Source organism: Motacilla alba, chromosome 2 (assembly GCF_015832195.1).
Source record: "Motacilla alba alba isolate MOTALB_02 chromosome 2, Motacilla_alba_V1.0_pri, whole genome shotgun sequence".
NCBI classification, from domain to species: domain Eukaryota; kingdom Metazoa; phylum Chordata; class Aves; order Passeriformes; family Motacillidae; genus Motacilla; species Motacilla alba.
This window is the reverse complement of record NC_052017.1, coordinates 42,255,213-42,278,594: the sequence shown is the minus strand read 5'-3', so window position 1 is coordinate 42,278,594 and position 23,382 is coordinate 42,255,213. Positions and strand designations below refer to the sequence as shown.

Below are 23,382 nucleotides of genomic sequence, written 5' to 3'. Positions count from 1 at the left end.
AGACAACTCCTTGATCCTCCCCCCTTCTTTCCCAAGAAGGTACTGTCTCCCCTTGTGTGGCCATGCTTGGGGGCATGGATGCTCACAGGTATTTGAAACAAGTAGAAAGAAAAACCATGTGTGTGATTTCAGTATACGCTATTCCAGAGAAGCTCAGGCATTGTACAGCACTGTTGGCTATCTCCTCATCTCGTAAAAGAAGCAGCAAGTGCTTCTGATTTTGACTTGCAGAGAGGCTTAAGGACGTTGTGAGCATTGCACCTGCCTGACATCCACGTGCCCATCCCTCAGCCCCTGGCATCAGCACAATGGTCAGGGCCACTGAGCCTGGCTTGCCCTGCAAGCAGCGCTTCTGCACTGCCAAAATCACTACCCTTTACCAGACTGTTTTTATAACCTGCTCTTGGGGTACAAGTGTTAATGCAAAGAGACTCATCACATGTAAATAAACAAATAATCACATCTGTCTGATTTGAATGGCTGCACCCTCAAACGTGACAAAGGATTTTGCAGTGCATGCTGCAATAAGATATTTAAAATCTCGTTTGAAACCTGTCAGCTTCCCTACTCCACAGAAGGGAGCTAATGAATACCACATACTTCAAAGTGATGTTTTAAGGGCTAAAAAGATGTTCATGTGGAGCTTTGAAAATGCATATAAATCATAGGTATTAATACTGAGACCCCATTAATTTGAAACTGTGCCTGTTTGCAATGCAGCCTTGACCTCCCCTTGTTGCTGGGCCAGGGCGCTGCCGGACAGGAGGACACAGCTGCCTGGCTGCCCACCTTGGGAGGCCCCAAACCCAATGGCCCCAGCAGTGACATGAAAGAGCAAGGCTTCACCACCATGTCCTCACCCAGTGTCAGCATGGTCTTTGGGGAGAATAGAAAACAAAGCCAGATCTCCAGGAAGCACAAAGAGACAGTGGGATTGGGACTGACCTTGGTGGCTAAGCTCTGTGGCAGGGGAGAGATCTGCCCAAGTGGTGGCTCCCTGCCCACTGGTTTCAGGCAAGCTGTAAATGTCACATATTAGGAGAAAAGATTTTTCCATGTCCTATTTTTATAACTACTTAAATGTATTTGGAAAGGAAAACAACAAATACCCAATGATGAGAGAATATTAAAGTTGAGAAGTCCTGCACGGGACTCACAGCTGTACCAACGCCTGTAACCCTGACAGCCTATGGTAACATTTGGTTTTCTGCAGGATTCCTGGCTCCTTCATGAAGTGACAAGAGGTTTAGAACTTCCTTTCCAGCTACTCAGGACTCACTGCTCCAGCGCCAGGCTGCCTGCAGAGCCACAGGTCTTCCACAGGTACCCCACAGAGCAAGTGTTTTGTAGGTATTACTGCACTCACATCCCCAGACTTATGCAGTAGGTAGGAGACTAATGTTGCCTCATTTTGCCCTGGAGAAGAGACATGTACCAGGACCAGGATAAGTACCTAAATGAGCTCACCCAGATTCTGAGATTTGAGGCACCTAGACCTAGAGGAGTTTTGGAACACTGGTATTTTTTACCATGTTTTGCACATTCAGAGCACAGCTCTAAGTGTAATGAGAAAAGTGTTCAGCACTTGCCACTCTAAGAGCATCCCAGGAATGAGGGCATTATCCAAAATATCTGAGCAGAATAAATGAAAAATCTTTTGGTGGAAAAAACAAGCAAGCACTGCCATCCCACCATGCATAAAGGAGCTGAGTTACAGCTGCACAAGCAGTCATGTTGTTGGCATTTCCTGACACTTCAGTTCTCGGCCGCAATGCCAGTGGAGGATTTTCTCTGTGGTATCACTAGCACCGAGTTCTGCTGCACCCACGCCCACACCTGTGGCAAGGAGCGGCAGGAGACAGTGACCGTGGGGCTGAGCACAGCAGTGTGGGTGCTTGGAGTGTGCCCCAGGTCAGCCGGAGGCAGCGGGAATGTGTCCTGGCTGCAGCTTTGCTGGTGCTGCCATGCTCAATCCCTCTGCAGCTCAGAATCGTTATTGCCACCATGCTGTAACCTCAGGGTCACTAAGGTTGGAAAAGACCTCTGGTGACCTCACCATTAGATCGAATGAGTCATGCACCAACTGATACATACGATGGGAGTGCTCGATGTGTGACACCGACCCAGTCAGCTGGGCTTTTGGTACCTCCCATGGGAATGCAGTGGAACACCACTCAGGAGACCAGAAACAGCCACTGGGCTGCTTCAGAGGCCAGTGTTCTCTTTGTCCGTGCAAACTTTTCTGCCCACTGCCACCTATGGGCTCTGTGCTTCCTGTCCACCTCTATGAATTCCTGTTCACCTCAATAAATTCCTGTTCACCTCTATGAATTCCTGGGCTTCCCGCTGAAAACCCACACAGGCCTGTGAGGATTTGTTTTCCTCTGCAGCACAGCGCACGCCAATGCAAATCTAAGGCCCTTTATAAACGCAGATCAGCTCTGGTATCTCCTATGCTTTGGCCGGACATATAGGTAATCCCTTGGGATAAGCTTGGAAGAGTAATGTGAACCTCATTGTAAACCCACAAATCCCCGGTAACAGGACAGTGGGCCAGGAAGAACCGTAAAGCTTTCCAATGTCACCGGGTGATTCTGCCTGGATTCGGACAGCCCAGCAGCCCACACGTGGGTGGCTCCCACGGAACCCAGAGCAGGGGGTACCCGTGTGCCCAGCACAACGGGCGCTGCCGAGATTCCGGCCCAGTTCCAGGGAAGAGGGACGGGAAGCGGCGAGGCGAGGCACGGTCTCGCCGACAGCGCCTTCATGCGTGGGGCTTTCCTTTATTGTTTTTTTTATTTCCCCTCTCCCCCAAGTTGCCAGAGGGCGCCGAGTCAATTGTCTGCGGCGAATTCCAGCGGGGCCGGTGCCGGGAGCCGCGCGCGGGTCGCGAGGCGCGGCGCGGGGGGCGGGAGGGGCGGCGCGCGGGGCGGGCGCGGGGCGGCGCGAGGCGCGGGCGGCGCGGGGGACGCGGGCGGGAGGCGGCGGCGGCGGCGGCGGCGGGGTCGGCGATGGCTTTCGAGGCGCTGGCGGAGGCGGCGGAGCGATGGTGCGCCCGCACGCCCTTCCAGCTCATCGCCGCCGAGGAGACGGAGCGGCGCATGGACTTCTACGCCGAGCCCGGCGTGTCCTTCTACGTGCTCTGCCCGGAGGCCGCCTGCGGCGACAATTTCGTGAGTGCCCCGTGAGGGGATCGGGGGTCACGGGCGCGCGGGGCGCCCCCCGCGCGTGTGCGTGGACGCGCGGGGAGCCCTCGCGCCGGTGCGGGACGCTCCGTCCGTGCGGATCCCCGGAGCCCGGCGGGAGCTCCCGAGGGGTAGCGCCGGGGGGGGGCGGCGGAGGACGGGGCCGTGCCCGGGAGGGAGGGATGCGGTGATGGAGGGCGGCGGGGCCGGGGGGATCCTCCCACAATCTGCAAAATGGAGTCCGCTGCTGGTGGGGGGCGGCCCCGCGGGCAGGGACACCCCCCCCCCCCCCCGCCCCCCTTCCCCATCACCCGGCCCGGGGTGGCTGCGGGCTCCGGGCCGGCGGGGAGGAGCGGTGCGGTCCCCCCAGCCTGCCCTGCGCCCCGCGGGCATTGCAGCTGCCGCTTTCCCCGCGGCCCCTCCATCCTCCCGGGGTGCCGGGGCCGGGGCACGGCGCGGGGACGGGAGGACTGGCAGAGCTGTCACGGCAAATGGAGAATGGGCAGGAATAAAATGGAGTCAGGATGACAGGAGGGCCGCGCCCCCCCCCCACCCCCCCCCGCCGCTCCCCGGGCCCGCCGCGGGATCCGTGCAGGTGCCCGCCGGGCGCCCCCGCCCCGCCGCCCCTCGCGGAGTTCAGCGCCGAGTTTGTGCGGAAAAGGCTCCGGCAGCGCAAGCCCTATCTTTGGGAAGGGTCGGGGGGTGCTTTTCCCCTCAGCCAGACCCTCCCGGTGGTGAGCAGAAGTGCAGAAGTGTCATGGAAAAGCGGCGCCTCGCCACGGGGTTTGTAAGCTGCCAAGTGCCAGTTAACTTCAGTGAAAGGATTTTGGTTTGCTTATTTTAACAAAACAGCTCCTAGCACCATTATTGTAGGAATGTTATAGGTTCTTCCATTCACGGGGCAAGTTTCATCCCTCCACTTGCTTGACGAATGTTCGCTAATTCCCTTTCCAACAGGTAAATGGGGAGTGAGCCCATTTGATAGATGGGTCCGTGGAAACAAAGAGCAGTGGAGTGACTTCTCCAGGACCACAGATCCCAGCAAGCAGGACATTTATTTATTTATTGTGTCGAGTAGATGGTCATGCTGAATTATGAAAGAAGATGTCTGGAGTTTAGTTATGCATCTGTCCAGGGATTCGTGAGACCTTCAGATGTAGCAGTGGGGTATCTCAGGATGTGGGTTCTCTCAGTCCTCTGTGGGAATAGCTCTGCACATTTGTCTTCCCAGCACCTCTGAGCCTGTCAGACCCTGGTGCTCATTGCTCTCTGGAGATGCCTGTACCCAGAAAGGGCCATGCCTGCTGCACTCCTAAACGGGAATACATATGAATCCAGTGCAGCGCTAGGCTAAAACTGAGGTTGAACATTAATTATATTGGAACTTGCAAAGAAAGTCCATTTATTTTTCTTAGACATGTATTGTTTCTTTATATGCTGCTCAATGATTGAGTGAACTCTTTCATACAAAGTCTAGTCAACTTAAAAAAAGTCTAAGGCAGCTTCAGACCCTATTCCAGTGCTGGCCTTTTTTTTTTTTTTTTGGTGTTTGAAATCACATTTTCCCTTTGTTTTTTTGGAAAATATTTTCATTCCAGGGTTGGTGTGGGAAGAACTCTCTGCCCAGAGTCACCACTAGTAAAATGGAGCAAAGGGCCAACTCCTGTCAAATCTGGAACATAAGGCATGGAAAACTAGAAGTGATGTTTTCTTCTGCCTTATTAGTTTTATTCTGTTTTTTTTTATTCTGCCTTATTAGTTGAGGCACGTTTTGTAATGCTAATACTTTTAAGACAGGCAGATAGGTGTCATTCTTAATTCTTTTTTCTTTAAAGAGATGGTGTTTCTTTTAATATGATTATGACCCACTAATGATTAGATTCTCCAGCATCCTGTTTCCTTCTCCTAGTGCACTGTGGGACTTAATTTCTGCTCCCAGCTTGATTATCTTGGTTTTTTGCAGTCACTTTCCTTTTTTTTCTAATGTTCCAGATTATAACTTTGCTTTCTGTGTGCAATCACAGGCTAAAGTTTATTTTAAGGAGACTTAATACAAGCCAAGGGACTGATTATCATTTGCACTTTAAAGCCTTGTTGCATAGCTCCTTTAACACAGTGTGGAGTGTGAAAATGAGTAAATATAAACAGAATTCACAGTGACACACTTCATAGCCTTCTTGCACCCTGTGCCTCTATTATAAAGGAGCCTCACATTTGATAAGCATCTGATGCCTGGTATTCTTGTTCTTTCTTTACGTCGTCATTTCATAATGATGCGACTCAAAAAGCTATGTAGGAGGTGCCAGAGAATTCCATGATAACCCACTTGTAAGGAGGAAATGATGAGCATGATGAACTTAAAAGGAAAGAGGAGAGGAGAAAAGCTTGGAAAGGTTGCCAAGATGCAATCTGGGGGAGAAATACACTGAATTTTGTCTAACATCAGAGATCCCAGACCATATCAATCTGATACTTTCCATTTCCTGAAAAGATATCTTTAGGCTAGGCTTTTAACGTGCTAGAGACACAGGAGATCCAGGTAGATGCTTATTGGCATTTTCACTACCACCTGGGCACTGAAACTCCAAATCAGCATTTTAGATAGCTGAACAATATGCAGTTCAGCTCCTGATGATCCTGAGGTTCTCAAGAAATTAATTTCACTTGTGTAGCCATAATCAAGGAGAAAGAGGGTTATGATGCTATTCCTTACAGTCTGTCATTTGTTTTGTCACCATATTACTACTGGTATTCAAAGTAACTAAATAAAGTAAATATAAAAATAAATAAAAATATGATGCCATCTTGCTGCAAGATTTCCTGAAAATATTTCAGAACAGAGTCAGCGAGTCTGAATATTTTATGCAAGTCATATTATCCCCATAAATAAAAAGTTTTGCTGTCGTGCACAACAAGTGGGCTGCTTACAAAAAGGTGGGCAAGCGAGTGATTCTGTCATCCAGCTACACGGAATCATCTAAAGGTGTGAGGGAAAGCAAACCCCTCCAGATACAACCCTATTGATTTCCTCAGCTACGTGCTATGTGTAGATGCTGAACTAAATAATTCAACCATGATCTTAGGTCAGCTGAGGTGGAAATTAGTGGCTGTGTGCTTTTGTAGTGACATAAAGCAACTGTGAGCAAAACTGGGCAAGCTTAGAAAATACATACTCTGATGATGAGGTTAATATTTTTTTAATTGCACAGCCACAGCCAAGCACTGTGGTCCACCAGTTTGCCAGCACCCACCTTCTCCCACTGCAGAGAGATCCTCAGGCTTCGGGTTTTCCAGGAAAAGCATCTCCATATATGCAGCCTTACTGAACCTTCTAAGCAGGAGCTGAATCCTGAAATTACGTTTGTTTTTATTTGGAAAGGCTGAAACTCCTTTTGCAGGTTCCTCTGGAGGTGGGTGAGTCAGTGCTGAGAGAGTTCCTGCTCTGCCTGGGTGCAGCGCTGAGCCACCACAGAGAGCTCAGCAGATGCAGCTGAACCTACAGGCATTACAGCCCTGGTCTTTATTATGGTTGAGGTTTTTGAGGGAGAAGATTAAATCAACCCATTTTCAAATGAGATGTGCGCACTAATGGCACATGAAACTTTTCGTTATGCATTTGTTGCTACAGTCAACATTTTAAATCCTCTGCAGATGGGGAAATTTTTGGAATTGTTACTTGCTAATTGTCCTATGATGCTATGCAAAAAATCTCCTCAAAAACTCAGTGATCAGATTATTCTCTTAGGTTTTCCTCTTGTGTTAGGTCATCTTCCTCTGCCTACTGCTGATGAATTCACACTGGTGTCTAAAATGTGGTACAGCCTGGAAAGAGATTGTAAAAACACGATAGGACAACATGGGGTTAACTTGCCCTGGGGAACGAACCAGCAATGATTTATTAAAGGGCAGGGCCTGATTTTCATTTATGTGGAAGCTCCCGTGTATAGCTCTGGTAATCAAAAGAAGCCACAATTTAAACAAGAATGAGGATCTCAGCAGTCATAATTGTTTTAAATATATAAACAATTGCAATAGGTTTGGCACGAGCCAGGAATTGCCAAGCTGCAACATTCAGCTCTGAAGTTTAGGAGTAACTAAACAGTTATTGCTAACCCCAAGTATGAAGAAATCGTGGGCCAGACCTCCAAAACCTTCTCCAAAGGTTGTTTTTAAAATGTGATTTGGAAGTGTTCATTTGGTATTTTGAAGAAGGCTCATTTCAGTTCACTTCATGTACGTTCTGCCTTTTTAGGCCACAGGAATCACAAAGTGCAGACTTTTTTTCTGCTTTTTTTTTTGTTGTTGTTGTAAACAGAAGCTGAGATTTAGTAGTATATTTATAGGATTTCAAGGCCCATGACTCTTAAGATGGCATGAAGCATCATAAGACTTGTGGTGTGTGCATTTGAGAGTTGGCAAGACTGTAAAGAACTTATTTTTATTGCCAGAATGGTTAAGACATGACTCTGGTTATATGGAAGGAGCAGAACCTACTCAGTAATGCAGGGCTCTTTTCATAACAAAACATTTCACTATGTTTATGCTTGTAAAGTGCAACAAGCAGCAAAGAAAATGTAGGTCAAGTGAGGTTCATAACAAAGCAGTTACAGGTTTTATCTTAAAGGTGCAATTTAGATGATGTTAAGCGCTGTTTTCTTTCGTTAAGTGCAAAACTGTGTCCCTGGCAGGTACTCACCGCTGAAGAGGAAGGCAATATGCAAGTCTTATGCTAGGGATTGAAACATCTGTCGTTTTGAGTCTTTCCCTGAATGTTAGTTAAGCTTTGGAGAGATCTTTCTCTTCCTTGTTTAAGCATAACCTGCTGTTTATAGCGAGTAAAAAGGCGCTCTGGGGAAAAGAGCTGCTGTGCAAAAAGAGAGGTACTAGAGTCTCAAACCAATTTGGCAGTATTGCATTTCTCTGTGTGGCAGGCTGCCTAAGACAGTCCCATGCACCGAGTTTTCAAACAGAAGGTGTTTGGGATGATGCATTAGCTTGTGCCCTTGGGCGCAGGAGGCATTGTTGTCTGGGTGCTCCCTCCATCGCTTGCCAGCTCTGCTTCAAACAACCTCCTAGCAGCAGAATAAACATCAGTTTTGAGAGAGGCTTTGAGTGTAAGGCTGGGTAACCAGCATCTTCAGAGCAGGAGTAAGACAGGAGGGTCTTAAGTGGGTTTAAATGTGCCTGCCTGGGAAGAGAAGATAGTGTTCCAGGAGGAGTAAATCTCAAAACAGGGTGGGAGGCTCAAAGTGTCAAGATGCTGTGAGTGCCCAAACATCTCTCCTTGACTCTGTGTCTAGCCTGCAGGCAGATTTTGCATCTTTTCTTCTGCATCATCAAGAGAATTACACATCAAATTCCACCTCCAGGGTCGCATCATAGTTGCACTAATGCCGGAAGACAAAGAGATGCTTTAGCTCTTCCTGAGGGCTTCACTGCAGCAGATGATGCAGAAAGAGAGAAAACCCAACATGACTTCCAGGTCTGAGCAGGGCTGATGTTGAACAAAAGCACCTTTATGGGTAAAATGTGCGTGTGCCACGTGCGTGTACACTTCATGGCTGGTGCAACCATGAGGCATTTCTGCTGCTGGATTGATTTCCCTGTTTTCTGATGCATCATGTTAATAAAATACAGGTTCGTCCTCAGAAACATGGCTTCTGAAAAAAGCCTGCAAATGCCTGTCCCCAGGGCGGGTCTGAACTGCAGGAGGCTCGGTGTACTTTGGCAGATGTTTACAACATGTCACCTTATAAAATCACATGGAAAGATTGGCATGAATTCCTGTTAATGCCTTTCCTTTCTTGTGTTGCTGTTGGCTTTCAGCATGTGTGGAGCGAAAGTGAGGACTGCTTACCTTTTCTGCAGCTTGCACAGGACTACATCTCCTCCTGTGGGAAAAAGACACTCCATGAAATATTGGAAAAAGTCTTCAAATCCTTCAGACCTGTAAGTGCTTTTTTTTCCCTTCTAAACATTGACAGTTAGCTGTGACTTTTAATAGGACAGCACTGGATAGAGAAGCTGTTTTTTCTTCTCCAGAGATTTACATCTCCAGTTAGCTGCCTGGGTACAGGAGTGTTAGCACATAAGCTAGCATCAGGCAATTGGAAGTTGTTTCTTGGAAGTCAGCTGCCTTTTTATTTCCATCTCTGTGCTTGAGAGGATGAGATTCCCGTGTGGGATGGCAGGCCAACTGATGTGTCAGCTGGTGGCAGTGGGCAGGGGCTCGTGTCCTGCTGATGCAGCACTGACTCCAAGGAATGGGATACGAGTCAGCGCCATGGGACTTTGTGGCAGAGTTGTTTCCTGGCACTGGAATTGGAGAGTTTTGCAAGGATATGAACAGCAAGAGTAAAACTCTGGGAAACTGGAAGTACAGTCTGTCCTCAGGGTGGTTTATTTTATGATTGGGGTTTTTTTCCCCAAGTGATGCAGATTTTGCAGTTAGGATGGTTGCCACTAGGTATTTGCACACACTGGTTTGGTCACTGCTTGAGAGGAAGCTGGAAGAGAAGCTGGGTTTTGTGGGGAGGGGGCCTGTATTTTTCTGTTTTGCTGCTACTCAGCTTTCTCCATCCTTGTTTAGCACTAAGATTTGTTCCAAAGCTAGGATTTCATCAGGGTGAGGTGTCTTAGGCTGGCCATTGTCCTTAATTTTTGCCAAATACTCCTTTTGCATGTTTAGGGTTGGCTAAGGGCTTGGTGCAGAGCAGGGGAAGGTTTGTAGTCAGAGCCATTCTCCTGTCATGTCCATGAGAAAGTTCACCAATGGACGTTTTTATACTCAACTTTCTCCTCCCGTCTTTTTCTGGCTGACTAATTGAGAAGACTGGAAATGTATCCCAAGTATTTAGTGCGAAAGAGAGGGCCTGGAGCACCCATATGAAAACACTGGCCCTCCCTGTGTTACACCCTTGCACAGATCACCACAGCTGGTCGACATAAAAGAGCATCATTTTAAAGAATCCTTTGAGAGGCTAGAAATAAATAGAACAGATGCACACTTTTCTTAGAAAGGGCTGGAAATCTGATCTGTCACTACAGCTGCTTGTAATTGTGAAAACATGCAAAAAATATAATTATATTTTCCGGAACAGTATTGGGCTCTAAGATCTTCATAGCCGTCTTCTCCTGCTCACGGAAGCTGTGCCTTTGATGAGGAACTTCCATTGGTTTAACTAAGGAGGACTTAAAAAAAGACTTAATTAAATTGGTGCACATTACTTATTTCATTTAAACCACATTTATTCCAGCATTACTTAAGTTACTGAGAAATTGACTTCAGTCAAACCAAGATGAGCTACCCTTCAGGATAAAAAGGTTGAAAGCAAAGGGAACCATTATGCTCATGTATCCTGACCCCTTCATTAATTAATCAGATTTCACCTCATGATTTCCACAGCTGACCATATAAAATGAGGTTGAACTAGAATGTGTCTTTTCCAAAGACACCGACTCTTGATGTAGTCTTCAGGTGACTTAAAGGATACAACACTGCTGGGCACTTTTTCTTCTCATGGCTAGTTACAGCTCTGAATAACTCTTTTGTTTACAACCTGCATTTTTATAGTTTTGCTTCCTAGCTGTTGAATTTTGTTTTGCTTTTGTTTGCCCAAAAATGGTGTCCTCAGTTGCCAGGAAGCTCTTTCAGACTGTAATCAAGTACCTCTTCATTTTCTCGTGGTTGTACCACAGATACTAAGTTTCTGAGATTCTCCTTTCACCCAGTAGTGAGAGATTTACATCAGCATAAGGGTTTATCATTTGAGATGTGTCTGTGTGTAGACAAGTCTAATTAAGGAATGTATTGACATTTTTCCTAATAGTAACTATTAAAAATAGCACATACTTGGGAGTAAAGATTTTAAAAATTGAATGGTGTTACAGTAAATGTATGGAAACAGTTATTTTGCACCCTCAGGCCTTTCCCAGAACAAAGCACTTCTTTGAGATGGGGAGATTATTTCCTTGGCACCACTTCATACTATCTCCTGTCCTTTCTGAACTGTACCCATTTTACTAATGAGACCACCTTGCTGTCAGCTGCAAGGCAGCAGTGCATTTGCAGGGCATTTCTTCTCCTCTATCCCTGCAAATCAACTGACAGCTGCCAGACCAGTCTGGCAAACTCCAGTGTGAAAGATGGCAGTTCAGGAAGAAACTGCAACTGAAGGTCAGGCTGGGCTTTTCTGAAGTATCTGGTGGCTCTGGTTCTCGGTCTGGGACACTGGGGACCAGGTTTTTAGCAGGTTCTTGCTAAGCACTGTAAAGCACCTTCTGAAAGTCTTCTCCATTTTGGTATTCCCAGTAGACATCTGTGATTATTAGACAGTTCTGAAATTCTTTGTTGGGGTCCTTTGAAGGGAAATATTTAGAAGAAAACAGTGGCAGTGCATCTGCAGCTTTCCATGCCGGTTTGCACAGCATGAGTATCTTTCTTCCCATAACTGAGGGCTCCAAAAACAACTTTTTCTGGTAACTCAGCTCAGCCCTGCTCTGCATGTTCATGATAACAGCCCAGCCATGTCTGCATGAGCTTGCCCTGGGGCTGTGGAATGGGAAGGGACTGGCTTCTCATGCTGCTGGGCCTTGTGTTTTGGAGACAGTGAGAATATGAATTCCCAATACTTGGCATCCCTCTCAGTGAGAGACAGAGAATTCCCTCTGCTCACCAGTTTTCCCTGCGCACAGAAGGCAATGAGGGTGGTCTAGGTCTGCTCACTGTCCCTCACTGCTTTCAGGCATCTCTTCTTTTATGTGTCTAAACACAGTGCCAAGCAGGATATTTAATTAGATGAGGCTTTTAAAAAGTGCTGGTTTGCCTGCAGCAACTACCCACACCTCTCAAGGTGTTTCTTTACTGAAGGTGGTGAGGGGCATGTTGTCTCTACCCATTACTGCCTTCCTCGGTCGGTTTCCACAAAACTTTGTGATTTGTCTTATTATCCACTTCTTCAGGGAGCATCCAGAAGTGCCAGACACCACAAAGGTACATGATATCAACCAATAGCATTGGACTCAAATACTATTATTTGCCTCAGAGCATCCCATCTCCTCCTGTGTTTTGGTCTCTCTGGTGTCAGAGGTACTAGGAGGTGCCCCTGCCGGTGCTTTCAAACATATCTGTCTGGAGACATAGTCCTTCCCACAGGTATTCAGCAGAACTGAGTTATCTCTGGTGTAGCATCACATGGACTGCTAAAGTTCAGTCTTGTACATGGTTTATTTTTCAGTGCGCTTGTGTGACAGCTTTTGGTAGGAGACAGTGTCACTCTGCTTCTGTGGGTTAGTAACTGTGAGGTTATTTGTAAAATCAGGGCACTTTGAAAAGGGTTAAGAAAGACAAATATAAGAAATGCCTGAAGGACATCACACCAACGGGCAAAGTTTGCAGGAAACCAAGGCATGAGTCATACAATTCAGCAGCAGATTCCAGGGGTCCTACACTGAGCTCATCTTCAGCCTGGAAAGCCTACATCTGAAGTGGGGAGTCTGCAGTGTAAAAGCCATTTATTCCATACTCACTGTATTCATGCGTGTCCCAGTGGCCTCTCCTTTACCTCCAGATGGGTAGTTGGGCCAGCAGAAATAAATAGCTGTTGTACAGGCAATGCTGCTGGTTGTTACCCTCCCTCCTTCCCTCCTCACCATGTCCCTGACCTCCTCCTAGCCATGTATCCCTCCCAGTTTTGGTTCCCTTTGGCTTTTCTGCTGATGAATCAGCTCTCTCTTTCTACAACAGATTACTGTTTTCCTCTGCAGTTAAGTCCTTTCAAGTCTGCTGCGTAGCTGATACTTCAAAATACATAGCAGCTATGGACTAGAAGCAGAAACTAGTCTGTGGGAAAGAAGATAAGGGAGTCTGTCTAGGATCAGCCCAGGCCATCTTCATCATCTTACTTTGTCCTTACCTTTTGTATAGCCTCCTTCTGTTTTGTCCCAATGTTTATAGAGCTCCCTGTGCTTTGGACCCTGATCCTCCCTTCATGTGTTGAAGGTGTGGGCTGATTTGTCACTGCAGTTCAGAGAGCAGTAAGGGGTTAACAGCAGTGAGAAGCAACAGGATATGACACCTAAAAGCAAGACTTGCATGGTTGAGGTCCTTGGTGGCTTGGAGGGTCATAAAATGTCTGCGAGAGAATAAAACTGCATCTCCCTTGGAGAAGAATCCCATCCCACCCCACCCCCATTCTTCCTGTGTAAAACCACTAAAGCCTACAGCATCACTCTGATTTACACTGCTCACTCTGATTTACGCTGCTCCGGGGGAAGAGGAGCTGTATTTCCTGATGGCAAAGAGAGAGGGGATGTGTGAAAAGCAGGATGTACTCCCCATCCTTTGGGATTGTGTGTGTGTTTGGAGTTCTTGTGGTGCACGTTGTGTTTTCCATGCTAACTTTGCAGTACAGTATCCCATAAAATGAAGATTCATGTGACTCATTTCCTTGCAAATCAAAGAGGAATTATGACCAGAGGTGGGGAAAAAAATGCAATCAAAACTCTTTCTGCCAGGTGATACAAACAGTAGTACAACACTCACATCTAATTTGAGTATACCAGATTAGTTTATAAAAAAAAAATACTGGTGTATAAGAAGGTCTAGAAAGAGTCCTCGATTTTGCCTTTTGAAAATTGAGTATTTTAATTTTAGCTTCAACACGAAATATAACCCCCGCATCCTGAAAATGAACCGAGTGGTTCATGTTCAGTTAAGCATTTGATTTGAAAAATAAATATGTATTTAATACATATGTAAATAAATATATAAATATGCAGAGGAAAAAATTACTTTGTTCTGCTCAGAAAACAAAAACGTTTTCCATTTGGGGTCTCTGTAAGTATTTTTAAAATGCGAAGGAGGGGATTTAGTCAGTAAATTCTACTTCCATTTCTCTGCCAAAGAAAATCTGTAACAAAAATCTGATTTTCTCCCAGTGACAGTGAGGAATACAAGCTTCATTGCACCCAGAAGCTAATTCTGTGCCTTGTATTTATGTCCACTGAATAATTTTGAATGTCGATCACAGACTGAATTAGTTTAAGTCTCTGAAAATCTGCCTCATTGCAGCCTTCTCATTTCCATGCTCTCACCTAAAGAGTGTCACCCTCCTCATGATTTTTCTGGGCTTTGCCTCTTTCAAGAGCTGACAGCTGCATCACTCTCCAAAGAGGGTGTTACATGCATCTGTGCTGCTCTTCCAGCTCTGGCAAGCTAAGTACATGGTATTCTCGGTAATGCCTGGCCTATGATTTTGCTTTGTGGCTATTAATAGCTGTTAGTGGAGGAATCTGAGATTTCCTCAACAGATGCATTATTTTGATTGTTACTTGGTTTATCTGTCTTCCTGACTTGTGTTGGCGTGGCAACCTTTTGGGGGAGAGGGGAGAAGTTCAAACATGGGTGTTTGCTCCTTTTCCTGTACTGAAGAGGTGACATTGCAGTGGTTGGAGCCATCAGGTGGAGGCATCCAAACATTGTCCAAGCAAGATGGACTGGCAGTTCCTTTTTTGCAGAAGTTTAAAGGGACAGTATTTCAGTGGAATACATAGTAATTCTTACTGCAAGGGCTTCACACAGCAGGCAAGACTTTATCTGGTGTCATGGAGCGAAGGCTTCAAGAAGACCATTTGACATGGCAGGTTCTTAGGGTTTTTAGGGGCTCCTTGCCTATTCCACACTAGCCAGTCCTTCATGAGGATGTTTTCTTCTTTGCTTTTATAGGGCTGATGAAAAACAAACTTAAACCAAGACAACTACTGCTACAGTATTATCATGGCTCTTTCTAAAGTTAAACCACTGCCAAGTCTAAACACTCAACAATTCATAATGTGACCTCAGGGAAGAATGTGAAGCTTTTTGCAAGTGCTTTGTTTTGGTTTTATTTATCTTCCGGTCTCTGAGCGCTTAATTTGGTGTGAGGATGCATTTTCAAATCTTTCTTTATCCCAGGAGGGCGAGAAAGAGAGTCAAGATCATTATGCAGTACTGTTATTCCAGGGTTTGAGGTTTTTAAGAAGTGCACGTAGGATTTGTGTGAAGATTTGCAGCAAAGCTGCATGAGTGGGTAATTCATTGTTACACAGTGTTTTCTCTTCTTTGTAGTTACTTGGGCTTCCAGATGTTGATGATGATGCATTTGAAGAATATAACGCAGATGTGGAAGAAGAGGAGCCAGAAGCCGATCACCAACAGATGGGTGTCAGTCAGCAGTGATTTTCTGAGAAGCTATAAAAAAATTCGGAAGCCTTTGGTACCAGGTGGGGTCAGGTGGTCCCACGTTAGCCTGTTTGAATTAGCACATCACAAGGGGATATCTGGCTGCCAAGATAAAAGTTTTACAAAAAATGGTTTAAAAAAAAATAATAATCCATGATGAGCTTTGCTGAGAAGTGACCTGAATTTTGCTCCTGCTTCAGTGGGTTTTCTATGGAATTGTCTTGGTAGCATTCTGCCGTTATCAGTCTAGAAGTAGTTTTGTCGCTGACTTGTCTCTTCGATTTGTGTTCGAGAGTAGTGTTTGCTGACATGAATGTAGAGTACTGAGAATGTAGGAGGCGTGTGGGGAGAGTCCTCACCCGTGACCTTTCCAAGGAAACCGGCGCAGAGAGCAAACACCACCTGCGCTTTTCTTTTTAGTTTAACAGCTATAGGTTTTTGACAAAGTACCAAACGTGGAGAGACTTCTCCTGAAAAGCAGTAGTTTAGTAGTGGTTGGTGCTGCAGAAGTGCATATGAAGGCTTAAAAAAAATAATGGGAAGTAGGAAATCCAGGGGGTGTCAGACATATTGATGTCATTTCACTGAAACCTGAGTTTCCAAGTGGTGAATTAATACCTGGGAATAACTGGCACTGGCAGCACACATTATAACCAGCCCTGGTACTTCGACACCATGTGATCCAAAGTGCTGCTTTCTTACAAATCAAGTAAAAAATAGCTGTCGCCTATCCCACTTCTGCATGACAACTACCTTTAAGCTTTGCTGGTTTTCATACACTGCCAAATTATTACTCAAACCTTGTGGCATTGTGCATTAGAATCATGAATATGCTGAGCTGGAAGAGACCCATCAGGATCCTCGAGTCCAACTCTTGACCTTGCACAGGGCACCCTAAGAGTCAAACCATGTGCCTGAGAACATTGTCCAGATGCTTCTTGAGCTCTGCCAGGTTTGTGCTGTGACCACTTCTCTGGGGAGCCTGTTCAGGTGCCCAGCCACCCTCTGGGTGAGGAACCTTTCCTGGTAACCAACCTAAACCTCCCCTTACAGATTCAGGCAATTCTCTTGGGTCCTGTCACTGGTCATGAGAGTAAAGAGATGTGTAGCTACCCCTTGTCTTCCCCTCCTGAGGATGCTGAAGACCACAATGAGGTCTCCCCTCAGTCTCCTCCAGGCTGAACAAACCAAGTGACCTCAGCCACTCCTCACCAGGCTTCCCTTCCAGACCCTTCACCATCCTTGTTGCCCTCCTCTGGACACTCTCTAATAGTTAAATGTCTTCTTTACATCATGGCTCCCAAAACAGCCCCCAGCACTTAAGTTGAGGCTGCCCCAGTGCAGAGCAGAACAGAGCAGAGCAGGACAGTCCCCTCCCTTGCCCAGCTGGCGATGGTGTCCCTGATGCCCCCCAGGACACACTTGGCCCTCCTGGCTGCCAGGGCACTGCTGACTCACATTCAACTTGCCATCAGCCAGGACCCCAGGTTCCTTTCCAGCCTCTCATTCCCTGGTCTTTATACACAACCAGGGTTGCCCTGTCCCAGGTGCAGAATCCAGCACTTGCCCCTGTTAAACTTCACACAGTTGGTGATTGCCCATCTCTCTGATTTGTCAAGGTGGGTCTGCAGGCCTCTCTGCCCTTGAGAAAGTTGACAGCTCCTCCCAATTTAGTGTCATCAGCAAACTTATTTAGTTTTCCTTCAAGTCCTGTGTCCTGGTTGTTAATGAGATGTTGAAGAGCACAGGGCCAAGGATGGAGCCTTGTGGAACCCCACTGGTGACAGATCACCAGTCTGATGTCACCCCATTCACCAGTCTGATGTCACCCCTTTGTGCCCAGCCTGTGAACCACTTATTGACCCATCCCATGACCTGTTTATCCAGCTGTGTGCTGGACATTTTGGTCAGAAGGATACTTTTGATACAGTATCAAAAGCTTTACTGAACTCCAAATATTTGACATCAACTTGCTTCCTTTGATCAGCCAGGTGGATTACCTTGTCCTAAAAGGAAGTCAGGTTCGACAAGCAGGACTTTGCCTTCATGAAGCCATGCTGGCTGTGACCAGTGACTGCATTGCACTCCAGGTGTTTTTATATAACTTCCAGAATAATATTTTCCGTGGTTTTGCTGGGCACTGAAGGAAGACTGACAGGCCTGTAGTTTTCCAGGATCTTCCTTGAGTGCAACTTGAATGCAACTTAACACTGAAGCCATAAGGGTATCAACCAGCACCTGGCTCTTAAAATTATGCCAGACTTCTTCCTGGGCCTTTGAGCTAGTCTGGGCATGTACATCTTTTTGGAGGGAGGCTAAAATACTGCTTCAGCTGATACAAAATTTAGTGAGGTTTTATTAGTAGGGGACTTGCTCCCCAAGGGGTTTGGCGAGGCTCTTAGTATGAAGGAGAAGATGACCCCTCATACTTTTTATCTGTTTTACATAGTTCCAAGTAACTTGGATGAGTGACAGACTGTGAAGATGCAGGGTCTCTTTATTTACTTGCCTTTTGTACTGAAAATATAAGAAGCAAAGGTAATTCTGTTGTAATACAGATGTTTTCCACAATCAAGAATGACGTTTCTAAATTTACTCCTTTTTTTCCAGTTTTTTAAAAATTGTAAAAGAAAGGTCACACGCTTCAAAAGCCCTTTTATACAGAATTAGCTTTATAAAAACAAAGAGTGAGCGAAGAGAAAATGCTTGGACAATTCCTATAAATAACTCGCATCATTTTGAAAACCTGTTGTTAATGATGTTTCCTTTTCAATAGATTTTATAAAGACTGTTTTTCCAGGGTTACTAAAGAGAGCAAGTTTTCTTGATGATTTACATTTATGATGGTGGTTTGAGAGATGCATAGCACATGATTTTTTCTGTCGGAGGCAAAGATCTTCCATAACTGGGATGATGTGTGTTACTGGAGTCTGCAGAGAAGTGTCTGCAACACTGTAAAAGTCAGAGTCTAAGAATATTAAAAAAAAAAGTGGAAGAAAACCAGAACCTAATGCAACTTTGTACATTCTTTCAGCATGCAGGCATAGACATGGTAGTTGCAGCACCTTTTCTATGGACTAGTGATGTGAGAACTGTGGCAGTTCACTGTATAACACTGTATAGCAGCAATAGGCTTTTTGCTTACTGAAATAAAGTGTAAGACCAGTGGTTTCCACCCCTGCTTTAAGCCCCTAAATTTTTCTTTCCTCTCTGGCTAGGACAGATACTACAACCTTAAACAGAGCCTTCCTTTGGAAGAACCTCTCTCTTCATAGCATCCTACCCTTGGGTTGCTGCTCACGCAAGTAGATCTTATGGGGTTGACTTTCCTCTGCTCTGCTGTAGTGCAAGCGAGCAGTTTACAGTTGTGCAAGCTGGAGGCAAAGTCCTGCTGTTCAGGTTTGCTGAGCGCTTCACCCATTTGTTTGAGGGGCAGGTGGCTGGCACCAATGTGCAGGTGCAGGCACCCCACGCACACCTGCACAGTGAGCTGGGCTGCGAGCCTGGCCTGACTAGGACACAGCCCTCTGTCTTTCACAGACAGGCAGGCTTCCAGCTGGATTGGTCCCACCACCTGGCTTAGCTTGTGGCTGCACAGAGTGCTGGCACAGCAGAGGGGAGGGTGCAGGGTGGACATGGGTAGTAGCTGAGGACCTGCTGCTAAATGCGCCTTGCACGGTGTCAGGGGCCTGTGGTGGAGATGTGGACTGGCCTAAATGTGTGAGGGATTGACTCCACAAGGCTCAGTGGGAACTGGGCACTGGTGGTAGCGGGATAGGCAGGAATTCATGAAATGAAGAGAGACTAAGATCAAGTGCTTGTAATTGCATGCAGGAGGTTGAAATGTGTACTGCACTCTGCTACCTTTCCGTGCATATTGATTGAATTGTTAATGAGCAGTTGAGCATTAATACAGTTGGAAGCAAACAACGCTGTAAATTATGTAGATATGTTATTATTATTTTCTGTATTCACTAACTCACTTTTTCTTTGGAATGTCGTGTGCCATTTGAGTGACTTCCACACAGACTGCAAGTGCTGGACAGCCAGCCCTTCTGCAGCGCTCTCGCCTGCAAAACTCCCACTGAAGGCAGCGAGATTTTGTTCAGGCAGGACCTGCAGGACCAGGGGATGTGTGAGGCTTGGTCCTGCCGAAAGCTGAGCGCTCTCATTTCCTCTCACTTCGCTAGGAGCCGAATGTGTTGAGCCCTGCTGCTGAACTGAAGCATGACCAGGCAGCACTGAGAATAAACTGGAATTTTATACATAGAAAATTTAATTTACACGTAATAAATGTGAATGAGCATTAATATAGAATGTATTTTATCAAAAAATATTGATTCCTTACTTTGACCAAATACATTTCTGTATTACTGTGTTACTTTTCCATACTTGCCAAATGATGCAAGAGGTGTGGCACTGGTTTGGTTGTACTACAAAAGGTTTTTGTATTTCGTTTGTATTTTATTTTTCACTCCCTCCTACCGCATATTGCCATTCAGTAATTAATCAGGGGTAGCATGACCCTGTGACTAGGCTGCCAGACTGAGACACAAGATTTGCCAACACATGCATAAATGTTTGCAATCCTGGGTACTCGGTGAGATGTGGGTTTGTAGCTCTGCCATTGCCTTGCCCTGAGCTTTAGGTGGGTCTCAGACTGAGAATTCAGGGCAGGCCTCTAGTTATGCATGCAGGCCTCCGGAAAATTTAGCAGGAGCAAGGTAACTCCTTTGAAAGTCCCACCTTCAGCTTTTTCTAAAAGAGACTGTTAGTATTATTTGCCCAGCAGTGTATATAGCACTTTAGGTCCATGGGTGAACAGAGATACACATTATCATTGCCTATCCTCAGAGCAAACCAGTAATGAAAGGACACAGAAGGGTTTCCCTTTTCCCTCGGCCTTTCTCATAGGCATTTCATGCTCTAACTAAATATAAATACAGCAGAGCAGAGCCTCTTGCAGAACTGGTGCTTCTGAATATGAGTTGCATGAATGCAGTAAGCTGAGTGCTGCTTGGGTCATGAGAAATACATGGGATTTCCATCTGCCAGATGGAAAGGCAGATTTCAGAGCTGTGACAAGTGCAGGGGCAAGAGTGAACAAAGCCCCTTCAGAGAGAGATTGATATTTCTGAGACAACCAAAGCTATCCTGCCAAGTATCTGCATATTAATGATCATGCATGATCATGCAGTTTATGAAAAAGCTCCTCTGGACACTACTGAGGCCCTAAGTTCAGTAGTGTTTTCCTGTTAGTGTCCTACCTGATTAATGCATTGAGATGGTTGAGGGAGGAAGGGATAGAGAAGGCAAACTGAAAAGCCTATTCCTCTTCTCCAGCATTATGATATTGTGTCAGTTGGTAGGAGCAGCAGTCAGGGTGCAGGAATCTCTTTTTTTAGGTGCATAGTAGCATGTCTTTAAAAGGACTTGCTCATGAGAGAAAAAAAATTGTGAGAGTTTTACCTCACAGAAACGGGGGGAATAGCTCACCCCTGACATGATGACCTGAACCCTTACCAGACTTCAGCTCCACCTCCTGCCCTGCTCCCAGCTCTTCACCAGGCAGTTTCCCTCCGTGCATAGTGCTGTGCCTTTGAAAGTATCATGCTTGTAAGAATGCCACTTTTTCTGGGAATAGCCATGGTTAGTTTGCCTGCATCAGTGACATGCATGTCAGCTGCCGCATCTTGTCACTGTGTCCCACAGAAGATGTGCTGTATGATATGGTGGCTGGGGGCAGCGCAGAAGAGTTTTTGCTGCAACATTGCTGAGTAGGTCCTTGCCCTTTACCCCTCTGCAAGGTGAGACATGAGACTGTGACAGTAAAACCGATTGCAATAACATTGTGGACATTGTTTTGGAAAGCTGCCATTCAGGACATATTCCCAGCCTCTTTCAGCATCTTTCCTGATCTTTGTCTGTGATCCAGGGCCGATATCTATGGCTGTTGTACTCAGTGTTAGCTTTAGCAGTGGCAGGAGGAGAGGTTGCATCCTTACCCTCTGTCCATACTTCCCTCCTGTCCATCCTTACCATTCTGTTCTTCTCAGAAGTTCTCACTCCCAGAGGAAGGGAAGCATAGGAAGGAGGAGAGAAGCACCTCTTACATCCCACAGCTTGAACCCAGCTGCATCAGTGGAGCTGCAGTTCAGCACAGTGTGAGTCACACTGTCCTTTCTGTAGAGGGTGATGAGGTGGCATGGGAGATGTGTTATCCCTTGAGGACCCCTGAGTGGTCCATGCCCTGGGGTTGTGCAGAAGACAGCAGTCATTCATGTGCCAAATCCAGTATCTTTTCACAGGCAGTTATGTCTAGCCAGATAATCTAGTCTCTGAAAATCATAACCCATTGAGACTCTCCAGGTTGGACATCCAGAAAATGAGACTTGTCTGGTTGCCTTGGTCACTGGGAGGTCTCTTTCTCTGCTGGCTGTTTTCGGTCTGGCCAGAGGACATGGGAAACTGGGAAAGATCCCTTCAGGGGCATTAGCTGGATGCCCCTTTCTGTAAATTGCTGAGCAGAGGCAAATGCTTTGTTTTATGTGTTTAATTCTGGCAGGACCTCCCCTCCTCTCCAGCAGCCTGTCTCTGCAGACAGCTGCAGCTGGGAAAGCTTTGTGTGAGAGCCAGGCAGGAGTGACTCAGGGTAGCAACTCCTAGACCCTGTAATAGGCTGGACTTGATGTCGTCCTTGCAGGGTAACCATGGAGCTGAAGGCTCAGGGGACATCACTTCCAATGCAGATAATTAAATAGAGTCCTTAAATTTGGTCCTTAGGAGGCAGACCCTGTCACTTTGGGGTTTTATTGGACTTCCAAGACTTAGTTGCACTGTTGGTGTCTGATGTCTGTGGCAGGTGGGCAGAGGAAACCACTTAACCATATTTAGTAGTTCAGTGAGCCAAATTGTCTTTTACATGATCTGTGTTTGACTTTTTTCTCATTGCTGATTTTTTTTTAAAGACAGCCCCTAAAGGCACATCTGCACTATTGCACACCCCAGTTTTTACAGAGCTGCATAGCACTACACTGTGAGTATGAGCTTGGACATAAAAAAAAAAGTACAGATTAACAAAAAGGGCCTTCATTTGTCTACAAGAAAAAAACCTCAAACTTCTTTGAACTATTTATTGCTGACTATAATGAACCTTACCGGTTTCATGTAAAATACATTGAACTTTGAAATTCCCTTTCTGTACCAACATGCTGTTGCTTATGTAGGCAAAGATCTGTGGTAACACTACATGTAAAGGAAGCTTTCATCTTCAGGGGTGGTAGAAGTGTCAGCTCTGGATTTCAGTCAATGCAATTCTTTTGTCAAGTTTTCCTTTACTAATGCAGGGACTAGTCAGCCCTCAACACACCAAGGAGAAATCATGTTGTACCATGCTGTGCCAGGGCTGTCTTGGGCGTGGTTTCCACCATTTTTCTGGCTGGAAGACCTCTCTATCTTTGGGACTATTAAGCTGTGAAAGGAGTCAGCAAAAGAAGTTGCCCTTTTGTTCAGCACTTTGAAAGGTGTAAGCCTACAGTGGAGCACTGCCTGCCTTCTGATCCTCCTTCCTTGTCCACCACCAAGGTGTCATATCCAGCAGTGTCGTTACACCATGAGCTTCCCATTAAAGAGCTTACCAAACTCTGATGACTGATGGTGTCTTTTTTCTGTGAGCAAAATCAACTCAGTTGTAAATCTGAAGGGGCTAAAGCACAGCTACAATGCGTGTGGCACAGGCTTGACTTTCATTGGCACTGCTGGTGCATGGTAGGATAACGCAGTGTTTATAGGTGTAAGGAGGAGAAAATTATGTCGAGCTTTGGGCACTGCAAAGCCAGCCCTGATGGACCCAGAATCATCAAGTGGTTTGGTTTGGCACAGTCTGAGGCAGTGGATTTGCTGTCAGAAGCCAGGAATTGGTGGTAGTATTTGTGTATGAGCCAGTATTTCAGACCTCACAGGTCCTTTTCTGTTTTG

The 23,382-nt window shown here is 46.0% G+C and overlaps 1 protein-coding gene across 1 annotated transcript; it reads left to right on the top strand.

Annotated features, from left to right (window-relative positions):
* The first annotated feature begins 2,947 nt into the window (after positions 1-2,947).
* Positions 2,948-23,052, top strand: MTURN (maturin, neural progenitor differentiation regulator homolog). Its single transcript, XM_038128754.1, has 3 exons — positions 2,948-3,173; positions 9,012-9,134; positions 15,292-23,052. The coding sequence occupies exons 1-3, from the start codon at positions 3,012-3,014 to the stop codon at positions 15,400-15,402; spliced, it is 396 nt and encodes a 131-aa protein (XP_037984682.1). The 5' UTR covers positions 2,948-3,011; the 3' UTR covers positions 15,403-23,052.
* Positions 23,053-23,382: the final 330 nt, after the last annotated feature.